Genomic DNA, 24,597 nt, shown 5'->3' on the forward strand with positions numbered 1-24,597 from the left:
CCTCTCCCGACTCAACTTCTGGGATAGGCAAAGCCTCCACCTGACAGGGCAGCCTCCTCCTAACAGCTTCCTCTAGTGACACACACGCTTCCATGTGTAGATGTTTATATATATATATATATATATATATATATTATATATATAGATATATATATATATATATATATATATATATATAGATATATATATATAGATAGATAGATAGATATAGATATATCCGCAGATCACGCGGTATGGCAGTAGCAAGCCAACAGTTGATCGAGGTAAAAAAAAAACAACTATACGTGTTTCCCATTGTATCACCGTTTAAGGGGTGGTGTCAGAGGAGCGATCGCATCTCCTTGGGGTGCCTTCAGCCCCCCTCTTCACAACACGAGCAGCAGAGACACGAAGTGATTGGCGCGTAGCACAGCCGGGGGGGGGGGGGTTGTTGATTTTTGCAAAGCCCCCTAGTATATATATATATACATCCATCCATCATCCAACCCGCTATATCCCAGCCAACACAGGGTGCAAGGCAGGAATCAAACCCCGGGCGGGGCGTCAGCCCACCGCAGGGCACACACACACACATCCATACACAAAGCACATACTAGGGACAATCGCCAATGCACCTAACCTATCTATCTATCTATCTATCTATCTATCTATCTATCTATCTATCTATCTATCTATCTATCTATCTATCTATCTATCTATCTATCTATCTATCTATCTATCTATCTATCTATCTATCTATCTATCTATCTATCTATCTATCTATCTATCTATCTATCTATCTATCTATCTATCTATCTATCTATCTATCTATCTATCTATCTATCTCTATTAAAAATGTAGTTATTAAAGTAAATAGAACAGATGCATTGCCAATCCAGCCCTAACAATAGCTTGTAATATTAACTTATTTGCTTCAGACAGCAGACAGTTGACAATGGAAGGGAGGAAGAAGGGAACTTTAACCTCAGTCTCCCCAATTGGAATTAGCAAAGTCGAGAGTCTGACCGACTGGTCAAGGGAGCATCCAGCTCCGCCATGACACAACAGTGTCTGTAATTATGGCAGAAGTGTACAACGGGCTGAGGTGATGATGCCATTGTGTCTCACTCTGCTAACTCATCCCATGGCCTAGGAGGAGTTTGTCAGTCAAGGCAGAAGTGGCACCAGGTGCCATAGGAGGATACCAAGAAGAAATTGTGCTTTCCCAACAGATTAGTAACAGCCAGTCATAATAAATACCTCGGCTTCACTTAGACAGATGACTAAGAGACAAACACATAAACAGCCTGGCTGGCATTCCGAATAAACATGACCTTTGTTCAAACGATGAGTCTTCAGGCCGTGTAGACTTCACCTCCTTTGCACAAGCGGGCAGAGCACTCCAAGTCTGGGAACCTTGAAACGCTGTACTTACAGTGGTAGGCATTTCATTGGGATTGAATGATGGCCTTCACCTTGTCGCTACTAGTGATGAATGAAACAGGTATGTTTTTGAGTCATATGGGTGGAAAATCTTCTCCATAAAGTCTCATTTACACTTGTATGTTTACTTGTGTTCTCTTCTGCAGCTACGTAAACCATATAGCCCGTACCACAGCAGTGACGTCGATTCTATTTATGAGTCTCGCTCACTTCATGGCGGGGAGTGCAGAGTGTTTCTTAACGTGTGCACCTGTTACATGATTATCAGGTTAAGGCAGTCATCTGAGTTTTTAATAATCCCCTGTAAATTTGATACCGACCAGTCATGAAGAGTTAGGGCACGTATGTCATTCCCGTATATTGTAGAATGCAAAAACAGAAAACTAGTCATATATTATAGGTGTTTTCAGATTTGAGTCCAAGACAAGACTGAGGTGAGGTTGTAAGAGGAGCTGCTTATATGGAATCCAGGCAGGAAAAGGCGAGCCCACGAGGGCGTATGACACAAGTGACATCTTAGGTAGTACAGGTGTCAGTCTTCTGTCCTGCAGAGAGAGGAGAAGTAAAGGCATTAAGCAACAGCACCAACCTCTGGCCTGGAGGAGAATCGCCATCACCAGTGCCCTTCAGCTGTCCCTGAAACACACGGTTGTGACATCACGTTAACATGCGCAAGAGTTCTCCTTTCACAGACCACTAAAACATCATTAAGCTGTGCAAAACAAATAGGAATTAAATGTCATCACCAACCACCATGAATATGAAAATCAACATGACGTCTGTGATCATTTTCTTGTGTTTTATAAATACAGTTGGTCAAACTGAAGTCTTTTGTATAGGTTTCTATTACTGATGTAACCCCCCCCCCCCCAAACCACAGACACAGTAACATCCAACACAATTCTGGGCTTAAATAAAATATATTTATTTCTCTGCCACATCTTTTGAACAAGCACCTGTCAAAAGATCAGTCACCAATACTCAATTCTCTCTTGGTCCTTCCTCCAAGAGTGTTTCCTATTCAAGCCAGACTCAGGACTGCTTCTGGTGTCACGAAACTGCAAGTTGGGAGCACTTCTGGGTCACGTGGGAACTGGTATTGTTCTCTCCCAACAGTGCCCTCTGGCAGCACTGAATGACCGCGACACTCCAATTCCCTTGCAACCCTGCTGGTGTCCTAATTGCAACAGAGTACAACTGCAGCCGAGACAGTCTGAAGCCTGTGCCACATTCAGTGACCTGAGACATTCTGAGGCCCTTAAGATGACGGCCCTGTCAGTGGCATCTCTTTTGACTCCACCCACTTTCCAGAAAGTACTCCCCTGTTTCGCTGGTGTACTGACGCTTACATTACACGCCCCTCATGTCGATTTCACCTCCTTTTAGTTCCTGCTCTCAAACCAGTGGATTCGGTAGTATTGATGCCTGTGTATTCAGCAATTATTAAACTTTAAATTATTAAGGACTCTCAGTTTTTCATCCAAAACAAAACCACAGAATATGTGTGTCTTTTGTTATTGTTTATGTATGTATACAGTTAGGTCCATAAATATTTGGACAGAGACAACTTTTTTCTAATTTTGGTTCTGTACATTACCACAATGAATTTTAAATGAAACAACTCAGATGCAGTTGAAGTGCAGACTTTCAGCTTTAATTCAGTGGGTGAACAAAACAATTGCATAAAAAATGTGAGGTAACTAAAGCATTTTTTAACACAATCCCTTCATTTCAGGGGCTCAAAAAGTAATTGGACAATTGACTCAAAGGCTATTTCATGGCAGGTGCGGGCAAGTCCATCATTATGTCCTTATCAATTAAGCAGATAAAAGGCCTGGAGTTGATTTGCGGTGTGGTGCTTGCATGTGGAAGATTTTGCTGTGAACAGACAACATGCGGTCAAAGGAGCTCTCCATGCAGGTGAAAGAAGCCGTCCTTATGCTGTGAAAACAGAAAAAACCCATCCGAGAAATTGCTACAATATTACGAGTGGCAAAATCTAACAGTTTGGTACATCCTGAGAAAGAAAGCAAGCACTGGTGACTCAGCAACGCAAAAAGACCTGGACGTCCACGGAAGACAACAGTGCTGGATGATCACAGAATCATTTCCATGGTGAAGAGAAACCCCTTCACAACAGCCAACCAAGTGAACAACACTCTCCAGGGGGTAGGCGTATCGATATCCAAGTCTACATAAAGAGAAGACTGCATGAAAGTAAATACAGAGGGTGCACTGCAAGGTGCAAGCCACTCATAAGCCTCAAGAATAGAAAGGCTAGATTGGACTTTGCCTAAAGAACATCTAAAAAAGCAGCACAGCTCTGGAAAAACATTCTTTGGACAGATGAAACCAAGATCAACCTCTACCAGAATGATGGCAAGAAAAAAGTATGGAGAAGGCGTGGAACAGCTCATTATCCAAAGCATAGCACATCATCTGTAAAACACGGTGGAGGCAGTGTGATGGCTTGGGCGTGCATGGCTGCCAGTGGCACTGGGACACTAGTGTTTATTGATGATGTGACACAGGACAGAAGCAGCCGAATGAATTCTGAGGTGTTCAGAGACATACTGTCTGCTCAAATCCAGCTAAATGCAATCAAATTGATTTGGGCTGCGTTTTGTGATACAGAATGGACAATGACCAAAACATGCAGCCAAAGCAAACCCAGGAGTTTATTAAAGCAAAGAAGTGGAAAATTCTTGTAAATGGCCAAGTCAGTCACCTGATCTTAACCAATTGAGCATGCATTTCACTTGTTGAAGACTAACTTCAGACAGAAAGGCCCACAAACAAACAGCAACTGAAAGCCGCTGCAGTAAAAGGCTGTCAGAGCATTAAAAAGGAGGACAACCCAACATCTGGTGATGTCTATGAGTTCAAGACTTCAGGCTGTCATTGCCAGCAAAGGGTTTTCAACCAAGTACTAGAAATTAACATTTTATTTCCAGTTATTTCATTGTGTCCAATTACTTCTTTGAGCCCCTGAAATGAAGGGATTGTGTTCAAAAAATGCTTTAGTTTGCCTCACATTTTTATGCAATCGTTTTGTTCCACCCCACTGAATTAAAGCTGAAAGTCTGCACTTCAACTGAATCCGAGTTGTTTCATTTAAAATTCATTGTGGTGATGAACAGAACCAAAATTAGAAAAAGTTGTCTCTGTCAAATATTTATGGACCCTACTGTATATATATTCATTGCATTCGTTAGTTGAGTCTCGACGACTCTGAATTGTGTGGGTGGTTACCTACCAGGTAAACACTTTGTGGTTGGTCTGCCATTTGGCAAACATCCGCCCACGGTGCCCTCTTTCTGTTGCGAGAAGCAGATCATGGAATGTTGCATAGTTTACTGTCAAATATGCAAAATATAACGAACACACCGCCATGGGCGCAGCGTAATGGGGCTTCGTCTCTGACACTGACGTCCGAAGGTTCAATCCCCGAGAGGAAAGCAGTAGAGTGTGTACGCCTGATGAGCCCAAAATGAGGGCGAAACAGGGTGGTCGCGTACTCTTTGCATTATTTGACAGTAAACCTATGCAATATATATATATATATATATATATTTATATATTATATATATATATATATATATATATATTATATATAATATATATATATTACCTTGAGGTCAAAAATAAAACATTGTCCTGTTTCTCACATGAATATAAACAGGTTCTGGGCCACATAGTGATCTGAAAGTACTTGGATCTGTACAGAGGCCTAAAACTGTCATGCTGCAGCTGGGATACCTCTCCCTAATTGGGATCAGCTTGAGAAAACACTACCACCTTTTGTGTGGAGGTATGAAACTGTCCCCGGAATCCACGTTCTCCCAGTTCATTTATTACCAATGGATCCCAGCCAGGATGAAGATTATAGGACGTACTGGCTGAGTTGTGCCTCCAGTCAGCAGTCCTTCCTGTTAACACATCAGTCCTTGGGAAGACCTCCGTCTCCATTCTGGTGGGGTTGCTCGTTTGCTCTATGTGGCGCTTACACTAGATTGTATTTAGCACACTCTTTTTGTTCTTGGCTGTGCCCGTTGAGCCCTGAAAAGGACTGGCCATCCAGTATATGTGCTTCTTGTCTTATGCCCCGTGCTTCTGGGATTAATGATAATGCAGGCATTTTTACTTCAATATGATAATCATTGCGTTCAGTTACTTTAAAAGTTATCAGACTACTTTATGCATGCTACTTTTAATGTGTTACGCTACTGCTCTCGAAATTTGTGTTGCAGGGTTTAGCAGCGTACATTTAGCTTATCAACCAACAAATTTAGCAATTTCTAAAGTATTGGACATAATTCAATCGCTCGAAATTTTACTCTGGAAATGTATTTTGTGAATAATTCTACCCATGTATGGTTTCAGAAAAACATGTGCAAAGCAAATAACAAGCACCAAACTAACAGAGTGTAGATGGACATGCGCCAGACTACAAAATCCATTTAACAGTCAACCCAGTTAAGTGGCCAACATAATCGGAGAAATCTACCCACTGTTAAATCAGATTTCTCCAGTGGCGGACATTACATTTCTGGGTGCGCTGAAGCTTGAACTGTTTCGGGGGCGATGGGGGGGGGGGGGGGTGGCCATGGGGGTGGTAGCGGGGGCTCTTTGCAACTGGTCTGACGTAACCACTGTTATCTTCTTCCATGGGGTTGTTCCACAACATATCACCATACATTTTTTTTTAATTTAACCAACTTACATGTTGGGGCTCTCATACAGTACATACCTAAATGTTTAAGCAAAGGGTAAATAAAGTCACTTCCTGCTAGAGTGGCTTCCCACCTGACATATCAAGACACCGCCATCTGCAGTTCAGGAGTCTCTGTGGTGATCATGCAACAGCTTGTGTGGCATTATAGCTCCTCTTCTCTGCATTCTAGGGGTCGGGGGAAAGGCGTATGCCACCAGCGTCTGATGTGGGTGACCGCTGTCACCTGGCACATATAATGACGTGATTGCTACTGACCACATGAAACACGGGGGTTCAGCCAGTTACCTTACCACAAGCCAATCACCACTTCCAGCACCACCACGTCTGTCAAAGCTACTTTACCTCGAAATAAAATGAATCACCAGGCTGACTCAGAGCCATGGAGACAACGACATTTGTCAGTCTAATCTTGGCATCACAGATGTATTGTGGGGAAATGGACTGTCACTACTCACTGTTAACAAAAGCTGACTTTGTTCTCTGAGTGAGGTGGCCTATTGTAATAAAGAGTGCAGTCAATGCTCCGATTACATTCTTGACGATCTTGGGCACTGCTTGCAAATATGCCTTTTGTATGTGGAAAAAAACATGTATGTTTTATGTACGTACAAGCATCACCATTATGGGTGACTGGATGTAGTTCCTTGCCAGTCCATTAATGGTCTTCAGGACTAGCGGGTATGATGGTGTGAAGCATGGCTGAGGTTCTCCTGACATATCGGCCAGCTCCCTTAGGTAGTCACAACAGGTAGCTGATATGAAACTGACAAATAAAATACGCTCTAGCATTGGACCCTCTTAAAGGGAAGTAATATACATTCTGGGGTCATTTTGATGTTTGTCACATCAATGGACCTAATCATAACAGCTCGGTGATATGAATTATTATGCATGTGAGTCGTCACTGAGCTGGTATGGCTGCATTTCCCAACCTGATCAAAGGGTGTCATCATTTCCCAGTTTCTCCGAAAAATGTTGTGTACGGAGAGTCAAGAGTTGCCACAAATATACACGTTTTTCCTTTTAGAAATCACATTTCATGCCTCTTTATATGCATACACAAGTTTTATAGATCTGAACCCAGAGCTGGATGGCTGCAAGAGAGGACAGAGCTGACTATACTTCCTTAGAAGGCTGGCGTCCTTCAACATCTGCAATAAGATGCTGCAGATGTTCTATCAAACGGTTGTGGCGAGCGCCCTCTTCTATGCGGTGGTGTGCTGGGGAGGCAGCATTAAGAAGAAAGACGCCTCACGCCTGGACAAACTGGTGAGGAAGGCAGGCTGTATTGTAGGCATGGAGCTGGACAGTTTGACATCTGTGGCAAAGCGACGGGCGCTGAGCAGGCTCCTGTCAATCATGGAGAATCCACTGCATCCACTAAACAGTATCATCTCCAGACAGAGGAGCAGCTTCAGTGACAGACTGCTGTCACTGTCCTGCTCCACTGACAGACTGAGGAGATCTTTCCTTCCCTGAAGACTGGGAAAGGCCACTTGGTGTAATGAATCTCAATTTCAACTCTAACATGAAGTTGATATGGTCAGAATTTGGCCTCTGCATCATGAACCCATGTCAATGACATGACCTGGTGGTGGAGGTGTTAGGCCGGGGATCTATTTAATGCTACGCTGCTTAATGGACGCTGCTGCTACGCAAGCAGTATGCTGACTATACTTGTGCATGTTCTTTAAGTAAATCTGGAGGATTCCACCAGGTGGCAGTGTGAGAAATTATCAGGGTGACAAAACTAACGTCTGGTTTCGCTGTGTTGTTTTAGTTGAGGGAAGAAAATTATTTGTATTCTGATGCCGCTTTTGATGGTATGTGAGACCTTTAAATGTATCACGTCATTTTGGCAGGGAACATGCAACACTTGTATTACCTTCGCAAGAAATGGATGTAGAAAAGCACCATGAATAGATTCGCATGTCGGCATTTAAGTTTGATGATTTGCTTCATTGCATCAAACCATTCATGAAACATTGAACCACGCAGATCGATCCTGCTGGAGCTGCAAGCCTGCCGTCACATACTGATAGTGAACAACGATGCTGATGTCGCGCATCAATACTTGAATACACGCGCTGCCAATATTTTTTCCTGGTACTGCAATCTGCGCATGTGTCGTGTTAATTTCTGGCGATGTGCTCAGGGGATGCGTCAGAAAAATGCTGGGAATGTGTGGCCACCATGATATGTGTGTGTGAAGTATAAACCAGCCCTAAAGGTGCAGGGAATGTTTTCTTGGCACAAATTAGGTTTCTTAATACTAACTGACTGTCATTTATGTGCTACATGTGCTCCTAAGAATCCATTAGCATCCCTTTGTGGATACAGCCTAGCCTTTTTCACATGGATAACATGTCATGTGACAAAGTCCCCAACATCTAAAACACATTTCGTGAACATGACTCCAGTTTAATCAAATGGCCTGCACTGTCATCAGATCTCAGGCCAACAGAGTGCCTCTCTGATGAGGTGGCACTTCAGCCTTAATGCTTAAAGCTTTGATGCTATCAAGTCTTCATGGAGCAAAATCCCACAGGAATATCTCCAGCACCTTGTTGGTTCCATGTCTTGAGCAATTCAAGCTGTACTGGAGGGCTAAATACAGAGGACATTGATGTGTGTGTGTGTGTGTGCGCCATGCGGTGGGCTGGCGCCCTGCTTGGGATTTGTTCCTGTCTTGCGCCTTGTGTTGGCTGGGATTGGCTCCAGCAGACCCCCGTGACCCTGTGTTAGGATATAGCAGGTTGGATAATGGATGGATGGATAGCAGTGGTAGTGCTGCTGCCTTGCAATAAGAAGACCAGGATTCACACGCTGAGTGGTCCATGTGTCTGTGTGGGTTTCCTTTGGGTACTCTGGTTTCCTCTCACAGTCCAAAGACATGCTGGTTATGGTGTAAACATAATGTTAAATTGACACCATTTCCCCCCTGACACGTGTTTGTAGGCACTCTGCAATGCCTAGTCCAGGTGTCCTTCCCTACATGCACTCACTGATTCCTCAGATAGACTACAGTTGGTCAACAACCTGCCCTGGAAAAGCAGGTTAAGAAAATGAATGGGTGAATATATATAGTAGCTGTGTTAGCCCATGCTGTGAAAAGCCCGGGGTCCTAGAATGTGTTGAAATCGCCAGAAAAAATTTGAAATGTAGAGATGTCAGGTAATTGAAAGAACTACTCAGGGTGTCTCTCTCCTAGGAGGTTTTCGGTTTGCTGACGTGCTCACCTCGCTTGTGCATTAGCGGCAGAAGGAAAAAGTAAAGGGATACCATTTTTGCCAATGTGCTTGCCTCGCGTCTGTAATAGCTGATAAGGGAGTGACTCTCTTTGGATGTTTAGTTTAGCTGACGTGCTGGCCTCGTTGTGTATCCTTGGAGGTGAACCCCTTAGCCCGACTCCACCTCTCACTTCCGGAGCCGGACAGGCACACACACTTCCACCCATAGATGTTTATATTTATATATTGTGGATACACGCTGGCTGATTCTGCAGCTGCACAATTCAAAAAGACTCTTGTCTTCTTCTTTTTTCACCCTTAAAAACAGGTTCTTCTTCACAGTTCACCACACTACCATACAATTCCATTATCTTTTTCTTCTTTCCCCTCCCCAAGGGTGCTTTGTCCTCCTCCTCCTCTTCTGACTCAACTTCTGGGATAAGGCAAAGCCTCCACCTGACAGGGCAGCCCTCCTCCTAACCAGCTTCCTCTAGTGGCACCCGTTTAATTCTCCATACAGAGCTGTGGGCATCCAAATGGAAACTATGCCAGATGAATGCTGCGCACATGGGGGGAACATACAGCCCCAGAAGGTAGTCTTCATCTGTCCTTCTGTTTATACCAGTCTCCTAATCAGGAAAAGTAGCACCCACCATTTCCAGCTGGGATAACCCATGCATCTGCTCTGTCCCAGCCATCATTAGGGCCTTCCTGACCAGGGAAGGCCCATCCACCTCATGCTGTTCATCCATTATGATGGCCCTGCAACTCAATTAGGGAAACACCAAGTGCCATCCATGTCTTCTATCACAATATATTGTGCCTTCAAAAAGTATTCAGACTCCTTCACTTTCTGCACACTTTTGTGTTATTCATTTATTTTAAATGGACGCCATATGTTACTTTTGCCTATCTCTCTACACTTAATAACCCAGTTACCCCAATAATCCATGTCTGGATGCAGTGAAAACATGTTTCAGAAAGGTTGTGCAAAGGTATTAAAAATCTAAAACATTAAGCACATTCAATGAACCGCAAGGGACTGCTTGTTTTATAGCTGTGGTGTCAGCCCTTGATAGTGCTTAAACAGGTGGCCCCTTCTCTTGAGCGATCAGCCCACAAAGGGTATGGAGCAATATAAGGATGGACATGTAAAAATAAAAGTAAATGAAAGTATAGGAATAATGCAAAGAATGAACAAAAGTTACATTAATATAAACACATGAATGAAAAATGAACAAAAAAGACATAAAAAAGGAATTTGAAGTAAAGACTGGTAACTATGGACATGATCAGCCTAACAGGTGCAAATGACATCCATAGACTACAAATCTTTACTTGTAACCCAGTTAAGGGTTTCACATGGCCACACAACTGGGTTTCTTGCAGAACAATTGACATGTGTTAACCCCGGTTTCTCTAACACAGTGGTCTCCAAACACGGTCCTGGAGGGCCACAGTGGCTATAGGTTTTCATTTTATCCCTTTTCTTAATTTATGGCCAGTTTTTGCTGCTAATTAACTCCTTTTCTTTTCATTGTAATTGACTTGTTTTTTTTAAGATTTGTTGCCCTGAATTTATTCATCGATTCCTCTCAATTGCTTCATTTCTTTCCTTAAATGGCACCCAAGCAGAAATGAGATGTGAAGGGGGTGAGCCAACAGAGACCAACTACGTCAGGGCCTCAAACGCCAATCAGTTTCACTCCAACCAGTTGCTTAATTAGGCGTTGATTCTTGTTGTTAATTAAACCCGTTCTTTAATTCCATGGCTTGTTGCTGCTCTCACTGTGCAATAGGTTGAGTTTCTCTATTTTGTTAAAATGTTTTGTGGACATATTGGATACCTTCATCTTTCTTTATTTTCAGATATTGTATGATGGACACAGTTTGCTGGTCATGTTTCGGCTAAGTTTGTATCTCATTATTATTTGACTAGTAATTAAGGAAAAAGAAACAATTAAGGGGGGGCGCAGTGGTGCCATCGCAGTTAGGAGTCCCGGGTTTGCTTCCCAGGTCCTCCCTGCATGGAGTTTGCATGTTCTCTCCGTGTCTGCGTGGGTTTCCTCCGGGCGCTCTGGTTTCCTCCCACAGTCCAAAGACATGCAGGTTAGGTGCATTGGCGATTCTAAATTGTCCTTGGTGTGTGGGTGTGTGTGTGTGTGTGTGCCCTGTAGTGGACTGGCGCCCTGCCCGGGGTTTGTTTACTGCCTTGCACCCTGTGTTGGCTGGGGTTGGCTCCAGCAGACCCCCGTGACCCTGTAGTTAGGATATAGCGGGTTGGATAATGGATGGATGATGGAAACAATTAAAGGGTCTGAGGTCTTCAAGAGCAAGTCAATTAAAATGAATTCAAAAGAAGTTAATTAGGGAGCAAAAAACAGGTCACTAATTAAAGATAAGGGGTTAGAATGAAAACCTGCAGTCACTGTGGCCCTCCAGGACTGGAGTTGGGGACCCCTGCTCTAATGGAGTAGGGTATGCATGACTTTTTATTTATTTATTTATTGATTTGAATTTGAATTAGAAGCAGATAACATTCCATGCAGTTAAGTCCAAACTTAACAATGCAAGCAAACAACATTTTTGAAAATGCATTTCTGTGAATAACCGGGTTTGTTAAAACAAATGTAAACGCACTCCCTGACAAAACTGTACACTTTTCATGCTTTCCCCTGATTTCTATATTTAGGGAATCCTCTCAACTCTAGAAAGAGTCCTCGGAAGAGACCCACCTCTTCCTCTACCACAACTATAAAACCCTGCACCTACCTTCCTCAGTCATGTCGAAGCAAATCCTGCCGACTGTGCCACTGTGATGAAAAGACAGGAGAGAGAGAGAGAGAAAGGTTTGGGGAATCCAACCGGTAAAAATGACAGGCAACAACAAAACAATTATGATGAGTCCCAAAAAGACTAACTGAGGAAGTAAGGAAGGGTGTGGGCTTTTATAGTTGAGGAGGTGGGTCCATGCGAGGAATGAAGGATGTGAGGTCACTAGGAGTGGCGTGGTTCTGGACAGGAGGGCTGGAAGTTTGGTGCTGGTTTACATGGGTTTCTCTTCTGTGGCTCGGAAGAAGAGAGTTTAGTGCACTTTATCAACCCTCGAGCTGACGTCTTACCCTCCGTTAAGCCTTTTGACTACCTTCCATGCACTTAGTGTGACAGACTCCTACATTGTAAAAGATTATGTATATTAACTAAAAGATTCCATAGTGTCATCTTTAGAGGTGACCAGTTCATTGATTAGTTCTTGTCCATATCATTTATGTAAGTTTAATTAGAGTAGGGATCCCTGAACTGACCCCGAGTGTGCAGAAAGTGAGGGAACTATACAGTATATACTGTATGTATATAGCAGGGGTCCTGGATGGCCCCAGTGGCTACAGGTTTTCATTCTAACCCTTTTCTTAATTTGTGCTAATTAACTTCTTTTGAATTCATTTTAATTGACTTGTTTTTTTATGATTTGATCCTCTGAATTACTTCATTTCTTTCCTTAAATGGCACCCAAACAGAAATTAAATCTGAAGAGAGGGAGCCAACAGAAGACCAATTAAATAGATAGATAGATAGATAGATAGATAGATAGATAGATAGATAGATAGATAGATAGATAGATAGATAGATAGATAGATAGATAGATACTTTATTAATCCCAAGGGAAATTCACATACTCCAGCAGCAGCATACTGATAAGTCAGGGCCTTAAACTCCAACCAATTTCCACTCCAACCAGTTGCTTAAATCAGGCACAGACTTCTTGTCATTCATTAAACCCGTTCTTTAATTTCCACGTCTTGTTGCTGCTCTCATTTGTGCAAATAGCAGACATTTCCGAAAATATTGTTTTCTCTTTCTGAGAGTTCTGTTAAAAATGGGGACCTGAGCAGATCGACATTCCTGGGCCCGTCACCTTTCTTTATTTTCAGATTATTGTATGATGGACCACAGTTTGCTGGGGTCTCATTTTGTATCTCATTATTGTTTGGCAGCTATTTAAAGAAAAAGAAACAAATAAGCAGTGTGAGTCTTCAAGAGCAAGTCAAGGAAAATGAATTCAAAAGAAGTTAATTAGGAGCAAAAATGGGTCAATAATTAAGAAAAGGGTTAGAATGAAAACCTGCAGCCACTGCGGCCCTCCAGGACTTGAGTTGGGCACCTCTGGTATACAGTATACATATACAGTATGCATATCAAACATTTTGTATGTTTTTATTTAAACAGTTAAAAATATAACTATATAATGTAACTAACACACAATTTGATTTCTGAAGTCTACCTGCAGCCACTGGGGCCCTACAGGACCGGAGCTGGGGACCCCTGCTATATACTGTATAACTGTCTTTTCATATGTGAACTGTCCAAGCAGACTGTGCTACCTGACGGTGATGCTGCCATGATACATATACTAATAAAGGAGAGCATGCCGATGGTGGGCTGTGGTTTCCACGCCAGTCCCCTGGCTGTTTTCGGTCAGGTGCACCCTAGGAGCCTACGACGCCCTTTCTGCAGCTCTGGTTTTCGGCTGCACCTTTTCCAGATGATCTCAAAACCGCCTGCTTTGAGGATCAACAGAGAACCGTCTGGGCTTGTCTTCAATATTTTTGATGAAAAGCATCAAACGCACCATGAGTTTTACGCGCTGAACTTTGTAGTCTGAGTTTTGATGTTCCATACGGTGTGGTTAAAAAGAAAATAATAAAAAAAAAGAAAGAAAAAGAAAAACACACCTCCTGTGTAGGGGATGCAGCCAGTCTCTGATAGTCAACGAGCCTTTGAAAAGTAAATACACCTCAATGCCCTACGCCGCCACAGCTGTAATTACACAACGATTCTGTAGTCTGAAGTCTGCCCCCCCCCCCCCCACCCCCAACACCCTCCATTCCACCTCCACTTCCCTCTTTGTTTCCTTATGCTGAATCTCGTCAAATCGGCACTGCTGGCAGGTTCGATGCCATCATTCAGCAGACTCAGTGCCCTCACTAAGGTTGGCATTTAGAAGGTTTCTGCACCGAACGCTACCTGGCACGATGATTCACAGTCTTTCTTGTGCTCACACCAAGCCACCTGAAAGAAGTCGTGAAATTCTAGGAGCTGCATTTTGTTTTTTTTTTTTTTCTATTATTTCTTGGCAGAGGGGGTGGCAATAGCTGCAGGAGAAGACGGGGGCCCTGCCTCTGGAAGTGCAAGTAAATCACCCGCCAAGTCGTGGCGCAGAAAACAGGTTCTCCCGTCTACCAGCCTGCATGCTGAACCACAAAGACAGACAAATAAAAAATTGGCCAGCAAGCCCATACCACCTTGTGCGCTGATCTCACAGGAGCCTAAGCTGGGTTGGGCAGGACGCAGCCAAAGGAGCACCCAGACGAGTCTTTGGTTCCTTTAGCTTTGTCAATGCTTGGCAGGGTGAAAGCCAAACTTGAGGCTTCCTAATTTTCTTATTTTTTTTTCCTCTCTGTCTTCTCTTTCTGTCTTACAGGATGCTGCCACGTGGAATCAGTCTTCCCTGCAGTGAGAGTGGCTGTGTGTCATGTCCGCAGTGACGGTGCTGTTTTGTCGGCCATAATCTTCTCTTCGTCATTGCCCTATTTCTGTCTAGCCATGTTATGAGCCTAAGGACATCTTCACCCATAAAGCTTTGCCCAGAGTAGCCAGTCTTTCCCGAGCAGGGACAGGTTATTACCACGTTTAAGAGCTCCTTGCCAAGAATCTCGAAAATGGCCACCCGTATGAGCCTTGGTTCAGTACCGACCCATCCCAGCAGCAGTAATGAAGATTTAAGTGTCCCCGTCTTGGTGGGATATCCACCCCAGGTACTACCAGCTGGATGGACCTTCAGAACACCCAGGGCAACCTGCAGGCCCCAACGCAAACTGGCTCCCTGCAGTCCACACTCGGCAGCTACACCTCGGAGGCACCAGCTTCTGCGGACCCCCTACCCATCTGGCCCCCCAAACCCTCAGCATCTCTTTGCTCAAGATGGTTTCAAGCCGCTGGATACAAGCCTCCCAGAGCCGCATCCCCTGGAAGAACCCAATGGACAGTGGCAACCGGCCGAAAAGCCACCGCCGACAGTGCCAAAGGAGCTCGGGCAGGCGGTCTGTGCCGCTGCCCCCAACTGCGTCCGAGGTGCCGAACGTATGGGACCCCCTGCGCTGATACCACCAAGAAGAAGCATCTCCACAACTGCCACATACCGGGCTGTGGGAAAGCCTACGCCAAGACGTCGCACTTGAAGGCGCACCTACGGTGGCACAGCGGCGACAGGCCCTTTGTCTGCAACTGGCTCTTCTGTGGCAAGCGCTTCACCCGCTCGGACGAGCTCCAGCGCCACTTGCAGACGCTACGGGCACCAAGAAATTTCACCTGCACGGTCTGCAATAGGGTCTTCATGAGGAACGACCACCTGTCCAAGCACATGAGGACCCATCATGAGGCCTCAGAGATGAAGGAGAGGCCATCAACAAGTGCTTCGAGCAGAACCCCGAGGCCCCCTTGAAACCCAAAAGAGAACCGACGCCGGCTCCTCCGCCGGAAGCAGCAGGACCAATTGAAGGGGTGGGATAAGGAAGCTCCGCAGACGTGTGCCCCTTAACCACGGAGACTTCATTTAAGAAAAAGGCGCTTTATCAGTTAGTCTAGTGCAGCTCCATAGAGCAACGGAAGGGAAAAACTGGACGAGGAAGTCACGTAGAGTAGAGCTGAACATAGCCTTTAATTTAATTTTGTCCATTTTGTTGGTCTTTTTTTTCTTCCTCCCCATACCAAAGGCACTTATAGATCTTCAAGGAAAAGGGAATCTTCACTTACTGTGGAATTCTCCATACCCAGTGACCACGGTGATCCCTCGGGTGCTTTAAATGACTGTCAGTGGGCAATCTGACTCTTTGTGTCCTCCCCAACCATGCCTCTCAATCCATGAAGAAGATGCCTGTCGGATGGCCCCAAACAGGAGGTCCCCCAGGGCTGTGCTGCATGTCTACTGTCCTCGTCCTTTGACTGTGACACATTAACGTTTCTACGAACTGTACCTCGGCAGACCATCCCGTTCATTTTCTACGCTGATCACCCCAGTTCAGTGTCGCTGAGGGGCTGGTGCTGTTGCACAAGAACATCGTGGTGACCCCTCTGCACTGTACAAACTCATTCATTCTTCATCACACTAAACTATTAAATGGAAGAAATTAATACTTTGAAAAGTTAAAATGCATACCAGGCCCACGTGAAGGTCTAACAGTCCTTAGCAATACAGCATGTGTTATGATTGCTGTGTATTTTTTTTTAATAACCTCAAGGGGGCGGTGTGGAAAAAGTGCAGTATTTGCTCCACCCTGTAGGCGGGGCTTTATGATAAATTGTGCTCAGTTATGATAAAGTCTCACAGGCTGTTGGTTTATTCTTTATCAGTCGCCCCCTTTCAGTAAGGTGGGGAATTGGTTTTACCTTTTTTTTTTTTTTTTACAGCCCTAACTGCATCAGTACAATACACATAACTTATTATCCACTCGTCCATCAATTTTACTGTTCTTTTGTGGTGGGCCAACCTGTAAACTCACACTTTGATCCATCCATCCATTTTTAAAGCTGAGCCCAGCTGCACCATTAAATATACTATAGCTGGAGTGTTTGATTATCATTCAGTTGCATTTAATATTACCTTTTGGGGGAAAGGGGGGAGGGGGGCTGAACCAGCAAAGGCACAGCCCTGGATCCACCCATCCAATTTTTGTACCTTGAGTATGGTGGGTACACTACTAAAATTCACATCATTTAAAAGTTCAAAGTTATTGTAGCATTTCCTTCCATTCTTCCAGACCACCTCTTTTGTTTAGGTGGGATGAACCTGTTAAGTCACTCCCTGGTGTGAATGAGTGCACAAAAACAAAATGGTGAAAGGGTAGTGCAGACCTTCCAAAAGACAAATACAACGGGTCAGGGCTTTCCCCTCATCTGCCCTAGAGATAGACAGCCTGACCCCAAACTTCACGGGTGGCTTTAGCCTACATGGACCTAAAGAGTTATGAAGTTTGGGCGTCCTGAGTATAAAGTGTCCCAAAGCTCACTCCACAAATGCCCACTAGAGGAGAAAAACCATCAAACTGTAGCTAGTATCAAAAAAGGCGAACGTACAATCTTTATTAATATAAAGACTTATTTTCTAAAAAGCTAAATAAAATAAGCCTCAGAGGAGCACAAAAAAAGCAAAGGAGCAGCCTAACATAGACAATCTTGTAGCAAACAAATGTCCCAATACACACAAAAACAGCAAAACATCGATATCTAGAACAACACATCATAAGCAAAGCAATCAGCACTAAACTCGCCAGAAACCATGAGCTCCTTCAATGAACTGCAGGGGACTGCTTGTTTTCTCAGCGTTTATAGAGTTGATGACAGTCCCTAGATGGTGCTGGACAGGTGGCCCCGTCTCTTAGGCAACCATCCAGAAAACACACAAAGTATACACAAAAGTAAAGAAATAACAAAGAATTACTAAAAGTAAGATTAGAATTAACAAAGGAATCAACAATTAACAAAAAAGACATAAAAATAGCAATTGGAACCCCAACCAGTGTGTGAAGTAAAGTCTGGTGGCCATTGACATGTGCAGCATAACAGGCTTAACAGACTACAAAATCTTTACGTTTAACACAATTAAGGGTTACATGACCACACACCTGGGTAACCACAGAACAATCTATGGGTGTTAGCCCAGTTTCTCTGACCAGAATAAGGGAATGCATGACATTTTTGGGAATGTGTTTCTGTTAATAACTGGGTTATAAAAATGCATGTAAATGCACTCTGACACGACTGAGAATTCCCAACATGAACTCTTTTCAGGTTTTCCCCAGGTTTCTATATTTAGGGAAGCCTCTTTTTAGGCATTTTAGGGTCCCAAAAAGAAATGGAGCAACCACTCCATTTCCTGTGCTCCATTTCCTGTATGTAGGTGATTTCCCAATCTCCTTCATGTGGCACATTTAGAATTGCTCTGAGCTGTTTTCTGGAACCATCCAGGTTGTCTTCAGGGCAAGGGCACTCCAGTCATTATGTAGCTGGTAGAACATCTCAGGAGGACTTCCTGATTTGCTGACCTGAGAACCAAGAAAAAACAACACTTCCATCTTGAGGCCAGATCCTCTGCAGTCTTAGGTGGACAGTCATGGCAAAGGTGTGGCAACTGTGACAACGTGCGTGCATCCAGATCATCTATGACCCTGAGAAGAACAAGCACTCTAGAAGACGGATGGATAGATAGATAGATAGATAGATAGATAGATAGATAGATAGATAGATAGATAGATAGATAGATAGATAGATAGATAGATAGATAGATAGATAGATAGATAGATGTAGGTGGAAGCTAAAAATGTGGAAACATCAACAGGGCCTTGAGGTATCATGGGAAATGGGAGCAGCATGTATGTGCCATAGTATTGACTGGAGGGGTGGGTCAGCCAGCCAACTCATTAGGCATTGATGATTTGGTGGGATGCTGTAATTCTTGTCATCCCCCACATATATATATATATATATATATATATATATATATATATATATATATATATATATATATATATATATATATATATATATATATATCCATCCATCCATCCATTGTCCAACCCCGCTGAATCCGAACACAGGGTCACGGGGGTCTGCTGGTGCCAATCCCAGCCAACACAGGGCACAAGGCAGGAAACAATCCTGGGCAGGGTGCCAACCCACCGCAGGACTATATACCATATATATATATATATATAATATATATATATATATATATATATATTATATATATATATTATTATATATACATACTTTATATAGGTATATACAATACATTACAATTTATTTTTGTATAGCCCAAAATCACACAAGAAGTGCCGCAATAGGCTTTAACAGGCCCTGCCTCTTGACAGCCCCCCAAGCCCTGACTCTCTAAGAAGACAAGGAAAAACTCCCCCAAAAAACCCTAGTAGGGGAAAAAAATGGAAGAAACCTCAGAAAAGGGAGTTCAAAAAGAGACCCCTTTCCAGGTAGGCTGGGCGTGCAGTGGGTGTCAAAGAAAAGGGGGTCAATACAATACAATACACAGAGCAGAATACAAGTAACCCTCAACACAGTATAAGAATAAAAATATTACAAGTACAGAGCAGAATTCAACAGTAGATGATATCACATAATATGATTTGGATTTGTTTAGAGTCCGGTGTGTATATATACAGTATATATATGTATATGTGTGTATGTATGAATATGAACACAATGTACACAGTACACACAAATGTAAAAGTATACCATACATGTAACATATATTATACATTATACTATATTGTATATGTATATATGTACTATATAATGTATGTATATGTTATATATTCATTGAAAATATATATATATATATATATATATATATATATATATATATATATATATATATATATATATGCTCTATAGGAAAAGACATTTAGCTGCATGTGTCAGCTTTCCTGATGAAGGCTATAGCACCAAACCCTTTTCTGTTTTTTAATGTGGCAATAATATTTACTTTTACTTCTTTTTACTTTTGCAGATGCACATAATGCTGCCCATCACTAATTATATATATATATGCATATATACTATACACAATATATTTCATACTAGACATGCTACCCGTCTAAAACAGATTGCAATCTAAATAATCAATGTGGACCTCAGCATTAACATTTCAGTGCACCATCTATTGGAATTTATTTTGTAAGGCGTGTAGTAATAAAATGCATTGCATTTTTCATTCCAACAGATGGCACACCACAAACATTTGTAGTAACACAATGCTTTATTTCAACTGTTTGTGATGAGCCATCTATTGGAATGACAATTGCAGTGCATTTGTCTCTGTTATAGGCCATTTGGTATGGCATTCAGAAAAGCAGTGTTAATGTTTGCAATGGGGCGGCACAGTGGCGCAGTGGGTAGCGCTGCTGCCTCACAGTTGAGAGATCTGAGGACCTGGGTTCGCTTCCCAGGTCCTCCCTGCGTGGAGTTTGCATGTTCTCCCCGTGTGGGTTTCCTCCCACAGTCCAAAGACATGCAGGTTAGGTGGATTGGTGATTCTACATTGGTCCTAGTGTATGCTTGGTGTTTGTGTGTGTCCTGCGGTGGGTTGGCACCCTGCCCAGGATTGGTTCCCTGCCTTGTGCCCTGTGTTGGCTGGGATTGGCTCCAGCAGACCCCCGTGACCCCCTGTGTTTGGATTCAGCAGGTTGGAAAATGGAAGGATGGATGTTTGCATGCACCATCTGTTAGAAGGGACAAATGCAATGCATTTCATTCCTCTATATGTCTGGGATGTGGCACCTGCTGAAATGACAGAGCAATTGCTACTGAATAGACACACAGACACACACACACATTATTAAGGTGGATAATAAGAGTGGCACAGCCTTGTAGCTCACAGTGATTTCATGTCCAAGTCCAGCCTAATCCAGGTCCAGTTTGCATGTTCTCCTCTTTTCTTTGTGGATTTTCTTCAGTGATTTTATTTTCTTTCCACATTCCATACTAAATGAATTGTTCCTGTGTTTGTGTGGTCGTACCCTACAGTAGATCAAGGTCTCAGGCCAGGAGGGGGCTTCCTTTGTGTTACCAACGTAAAAATGGGTTCAGGCAGTGACTGGATCACATAATATAACTGAACATATTTTAGGTCCACTTGCAAGTAGTGTTAAAGCAGTGCAGACATCTTCAGGTGTGAGGCAGGGACCAGCCATGGAGGGGACACAAGTCCCTGATACTCGACTAGTTCACAGTTTCCAGTTCACTTAATCTGCACTTGTCTGGCGTGTGAAAGGAAAACGGAGAACCTGGAGAAAACCAAGACAGACATAACAGGGGGTGCCACCTCCACACAGACACCGACTGGGAATCAGGCACACGTTGCACGGGCTTTGACACACTTTGTCGCGGTGCCACCTTATAGTAACTTTGGTTCATCTTCTGTCACCTTCTCTGTGACACATCTGGTTTTCCAAACATGACTGCGTTTTCATGAAATCCTTTTCGTGGTGCGGCATTTTCCAGCGTAAATAGAGACCAACATTGGCCACCAGAAAGGAGTCAATCCTGAACCGGGTTCCAGTCCATGGCAGGGCATCCTCACTCATACATCCAAATGAGAATTTTCAATCCACCAAACGTTCAGGGATGTGCTGGAAAACCATAGGGGAAACCTCCTGGTGATATCAGCAGGGCAGACAGACCCCTAGAAGCGTCAGGCAGCAGTGCCAACCACTGTGCCATTTGCTAACGTTAGCTGGGCCGATTTCCTTGGGCACATCTCAGGGTGTGGACGGTGGCATGACAGTTTTAAAAAACGCGAGGAACATTGCGCAGAATCACAAGGCTGCCCTGCTCACCTTAAAATGTGTGAAGTACTGTATGCTGTAATTTAAAGATATTATGAAGCCAAAGTGGTTTACGAGTTTTAAATATATTTGGAGAAAAGCTGTATGTTAAATTATGATCATAGTGTATTTAAAATCTTAGTGTAAATAGTGCTTGTAGCTGACTTTTTTTTAACTTTAAAGAATGAAATTGTGAAACTGTTGCCTCCTGAGGGAGTCAGAACACTGTATATTTTTTATTATTATTATTATTGAAAGAACAGTGAGAATGATTTGAATTTCTCAATCCGCGGGCGTCAGGGTTAAAGCCGAATGTAACTGAGTGTAAAGCCGTCTGATTAATCCTGACGCTCAACAAAACTCCACACGCCCAAAAAGAAAAAATCAAAAAACGGGAAAATGACAAAGAAGAGCTTCACCACCTCGACAGTCAGGGGCCTACCGGGGCCTCCCTCCATGTCGCCACCACAGCAGGCAGCGGACTCGCATGAGAAATGCCGCGAGGGAATTGGAACCTTAATCCCGCTGCTGTCCCAGTGCCGAAATCCTCTGTGTGGGAGGTTAGCGTTGCCTAATCCGCTCCACGTCAGAGCCATGGATTGTGCGCTTTTAACCTTTAAGCAAGCAGGTCAGCCATTGCGCATGGAGGATTGGAGGGGCTAGAAAAAGCACCACGGAGAAATGTTTCGTGTTTTCTGACTCATTTTTAGACTTTTTTTTTTCCTGTTCTGTCTGTGTTAACACTGAGAAAGACGCCAAAAGCAAATGTTCATCTGTTTGAAATAAATCACTTTTGGTTTTTTTTTTAATTCTACGAGTTGAGTCGTGTCATTTTGAGCTTCTCGCTGCTTATTCATCATCGTCATCCACAGAATGAGATGAATTTCCCAGCTATTTCCCGCATGTTACTGAACGATTTTAGATTTTTTGGGTCTTCTTTGCTTCCTATACACGCAGATAGTCGCCAATGACCATTTAATGGCTCTTTTCAAACTGTTAATTAAACACTGTGATGTTAAGGTGTAGCCCCTTGGAGTCAGTGCTGGGACCCCTGCTCTAATTAAACACACATACACGATCTGGACAAGAAGTTAATCAATAAACTGGTCAGCTCTGACGATGACACCAGAGCTGGGACCCCTGCCCTAATTAAACACACATACGTGATCTGGACAAGAACATAACTAATGAGCTGGTCAACTCTGAAGATGACACCAGAGCTGGGACCCCTGCCCTAATTAAACACACATACGTGATCTGGACAAGAACATAACTAATGAGCTGGTCAACTGTGAAGATAACACCAGAGTTGAGACCCCTGCTCTAATTAAACACACATACAATACGTGATCTGGAGAAGACCATAATCAATGAACTGGTCAGCTCTGAAGATAACACCAGAGCTGGGACCCCTGCTCTAATTAAACACACATATATGATCTGGACAAGAACATAACTAATGAACTGGTCAGCTCTGAAGATGACACCAGAGCTGGGACCCCTGCTCTAATTAAACACACATATATGATCTGGACCAGAACATAACTAATGAGCTGGTCAACTCTGAAGATGACACCAGAGTTGAGACCCCTGCTCTAATTAAACACACATACAGTATGTGATCTGGAGAAGACCATAATCAATGAACTGGTCAGCTCTGAAGATAACACCAGAGCTGGGAACCCTGCTCTAATTAAACACACATATATGATCTGGACAAGAACATAACTAATGAACTGGTCAGCTCTGAAGATGACACCAGAGCTGGGACCCCTGCTCTAATTAAACACACATATATGATCTGGACAAGAACATAACCAATGAGCTGGTCAACTGTGAAGATAACACCAGAGCTGGGACCCCTGCCCTAATTAAACACACATACGTGATCTGGGAAGACTTTAATCAATGAGCTGGTCAACTATGAAGATAACACCAGAGCTGGGACCCCTGCTCTTATTAAACACACATACGTGATCTGGAGAAGAACATAACCAATGAGCTGGTCAACTGTGAAGATAACACCAGAGCTGGGACCCCTGCTCTAATTAAACACACATACGTGATCTGGAGAAGACTTTAATCAATGAGTTGGTCAACTATGAAGATAACACCAAAGCTGGGACCCCTGCTCTAATTAAACACACATACGTGATCTGGAGAAGAAGATAACACCAGAGCTGGGACCCCTGCTCTAATTAAACACACATACGTGATCTGGAGAAGACTTTAATCAATGAGCTGGTCAACTATGAAGATAACACCAAAGCTGGGACCCCTGCTCTAATTAAACACACATACGTGATCTGGAGAAGACCTTAATCAATGAACTGGTCAGCTCTGAAGATGACACCAGACTACGTGGAAGAGCAGATAACGGAGGACTTGCCAAATTATTACTGGATGACTTGGACAGCTTTACTGACTTGGTGCAGATCTGTGGCAGATGAAATTTAATAAGCAGTGGATTTAGAAAGTATTGAGACCCCTTCACTCCCTGCCTACTTCTATGTGTTGTACGTTTCATTTTTAAATGGATGCATTTGCCATTTTTGCCTGTCAATCTACACTCAAAAACCAGGGCTGTCTTAACAGCAGTATAGGCCCCTGGGCAATGCAGTGCACTGGGACTCCTACCTACACAACCACTCAGTAAGTCACAATATACGTAGATTAGCATGGGGCCCCCGTGCAACTGCCCAGCATGCCCATGCGTTAAGACGGCCCTGTCAATAACCCATAATGACAAAGTGAACACACATTATCAGAAGGGTTTACAAATGTATTATAAATCTCTAACTGAAATCTCTCCTGC

At 43.3% G+C, this 24,597-nt stretch overlaps 1 protein-coding gene across 1 annotated transcript; it reads left to right on the top strand.

Annotated features, from left to right (window-relative positions):
* The first annotated feature begins 233 nt into the window (after positions 1-233).
* LOC114664628 (transcription factor Sp6) lies at positions 234-16,219 on the top strand. Its single transcript, XM_051936214.1, is given in 9 exon segments — positions 234-263; positions 1,569-1,690; positions 14,870-14,901; positions 15,084-15,145; positions 15,147-15,176; positions 15,178-15,201; positions 15,203-15,304; positions 15,306-15,534; positions 15,537-16,219. Coding segments are annotated over 9 exon segments (984 nt in total). The 3' UTR covers positions 15,890-16,219.
* Positions 16,220-24,597: the final 8,378 nt, after the last annotated feature.

This window comes from Erpetoichthys calabaricus, chromosome 14 (assembly GCF_900747795.2).
Source record: "Erpetoichthys calabaricus chromosome 14, fErpCal1.3, whole genome shotgun sequence".
Lineage (NCBI taxonomy): Eukaryota > Metazoa > Chordata > Cladistia > Polypteriformes > Polypteridae > Erpetoichthys > Erpetoichthys calabaricus.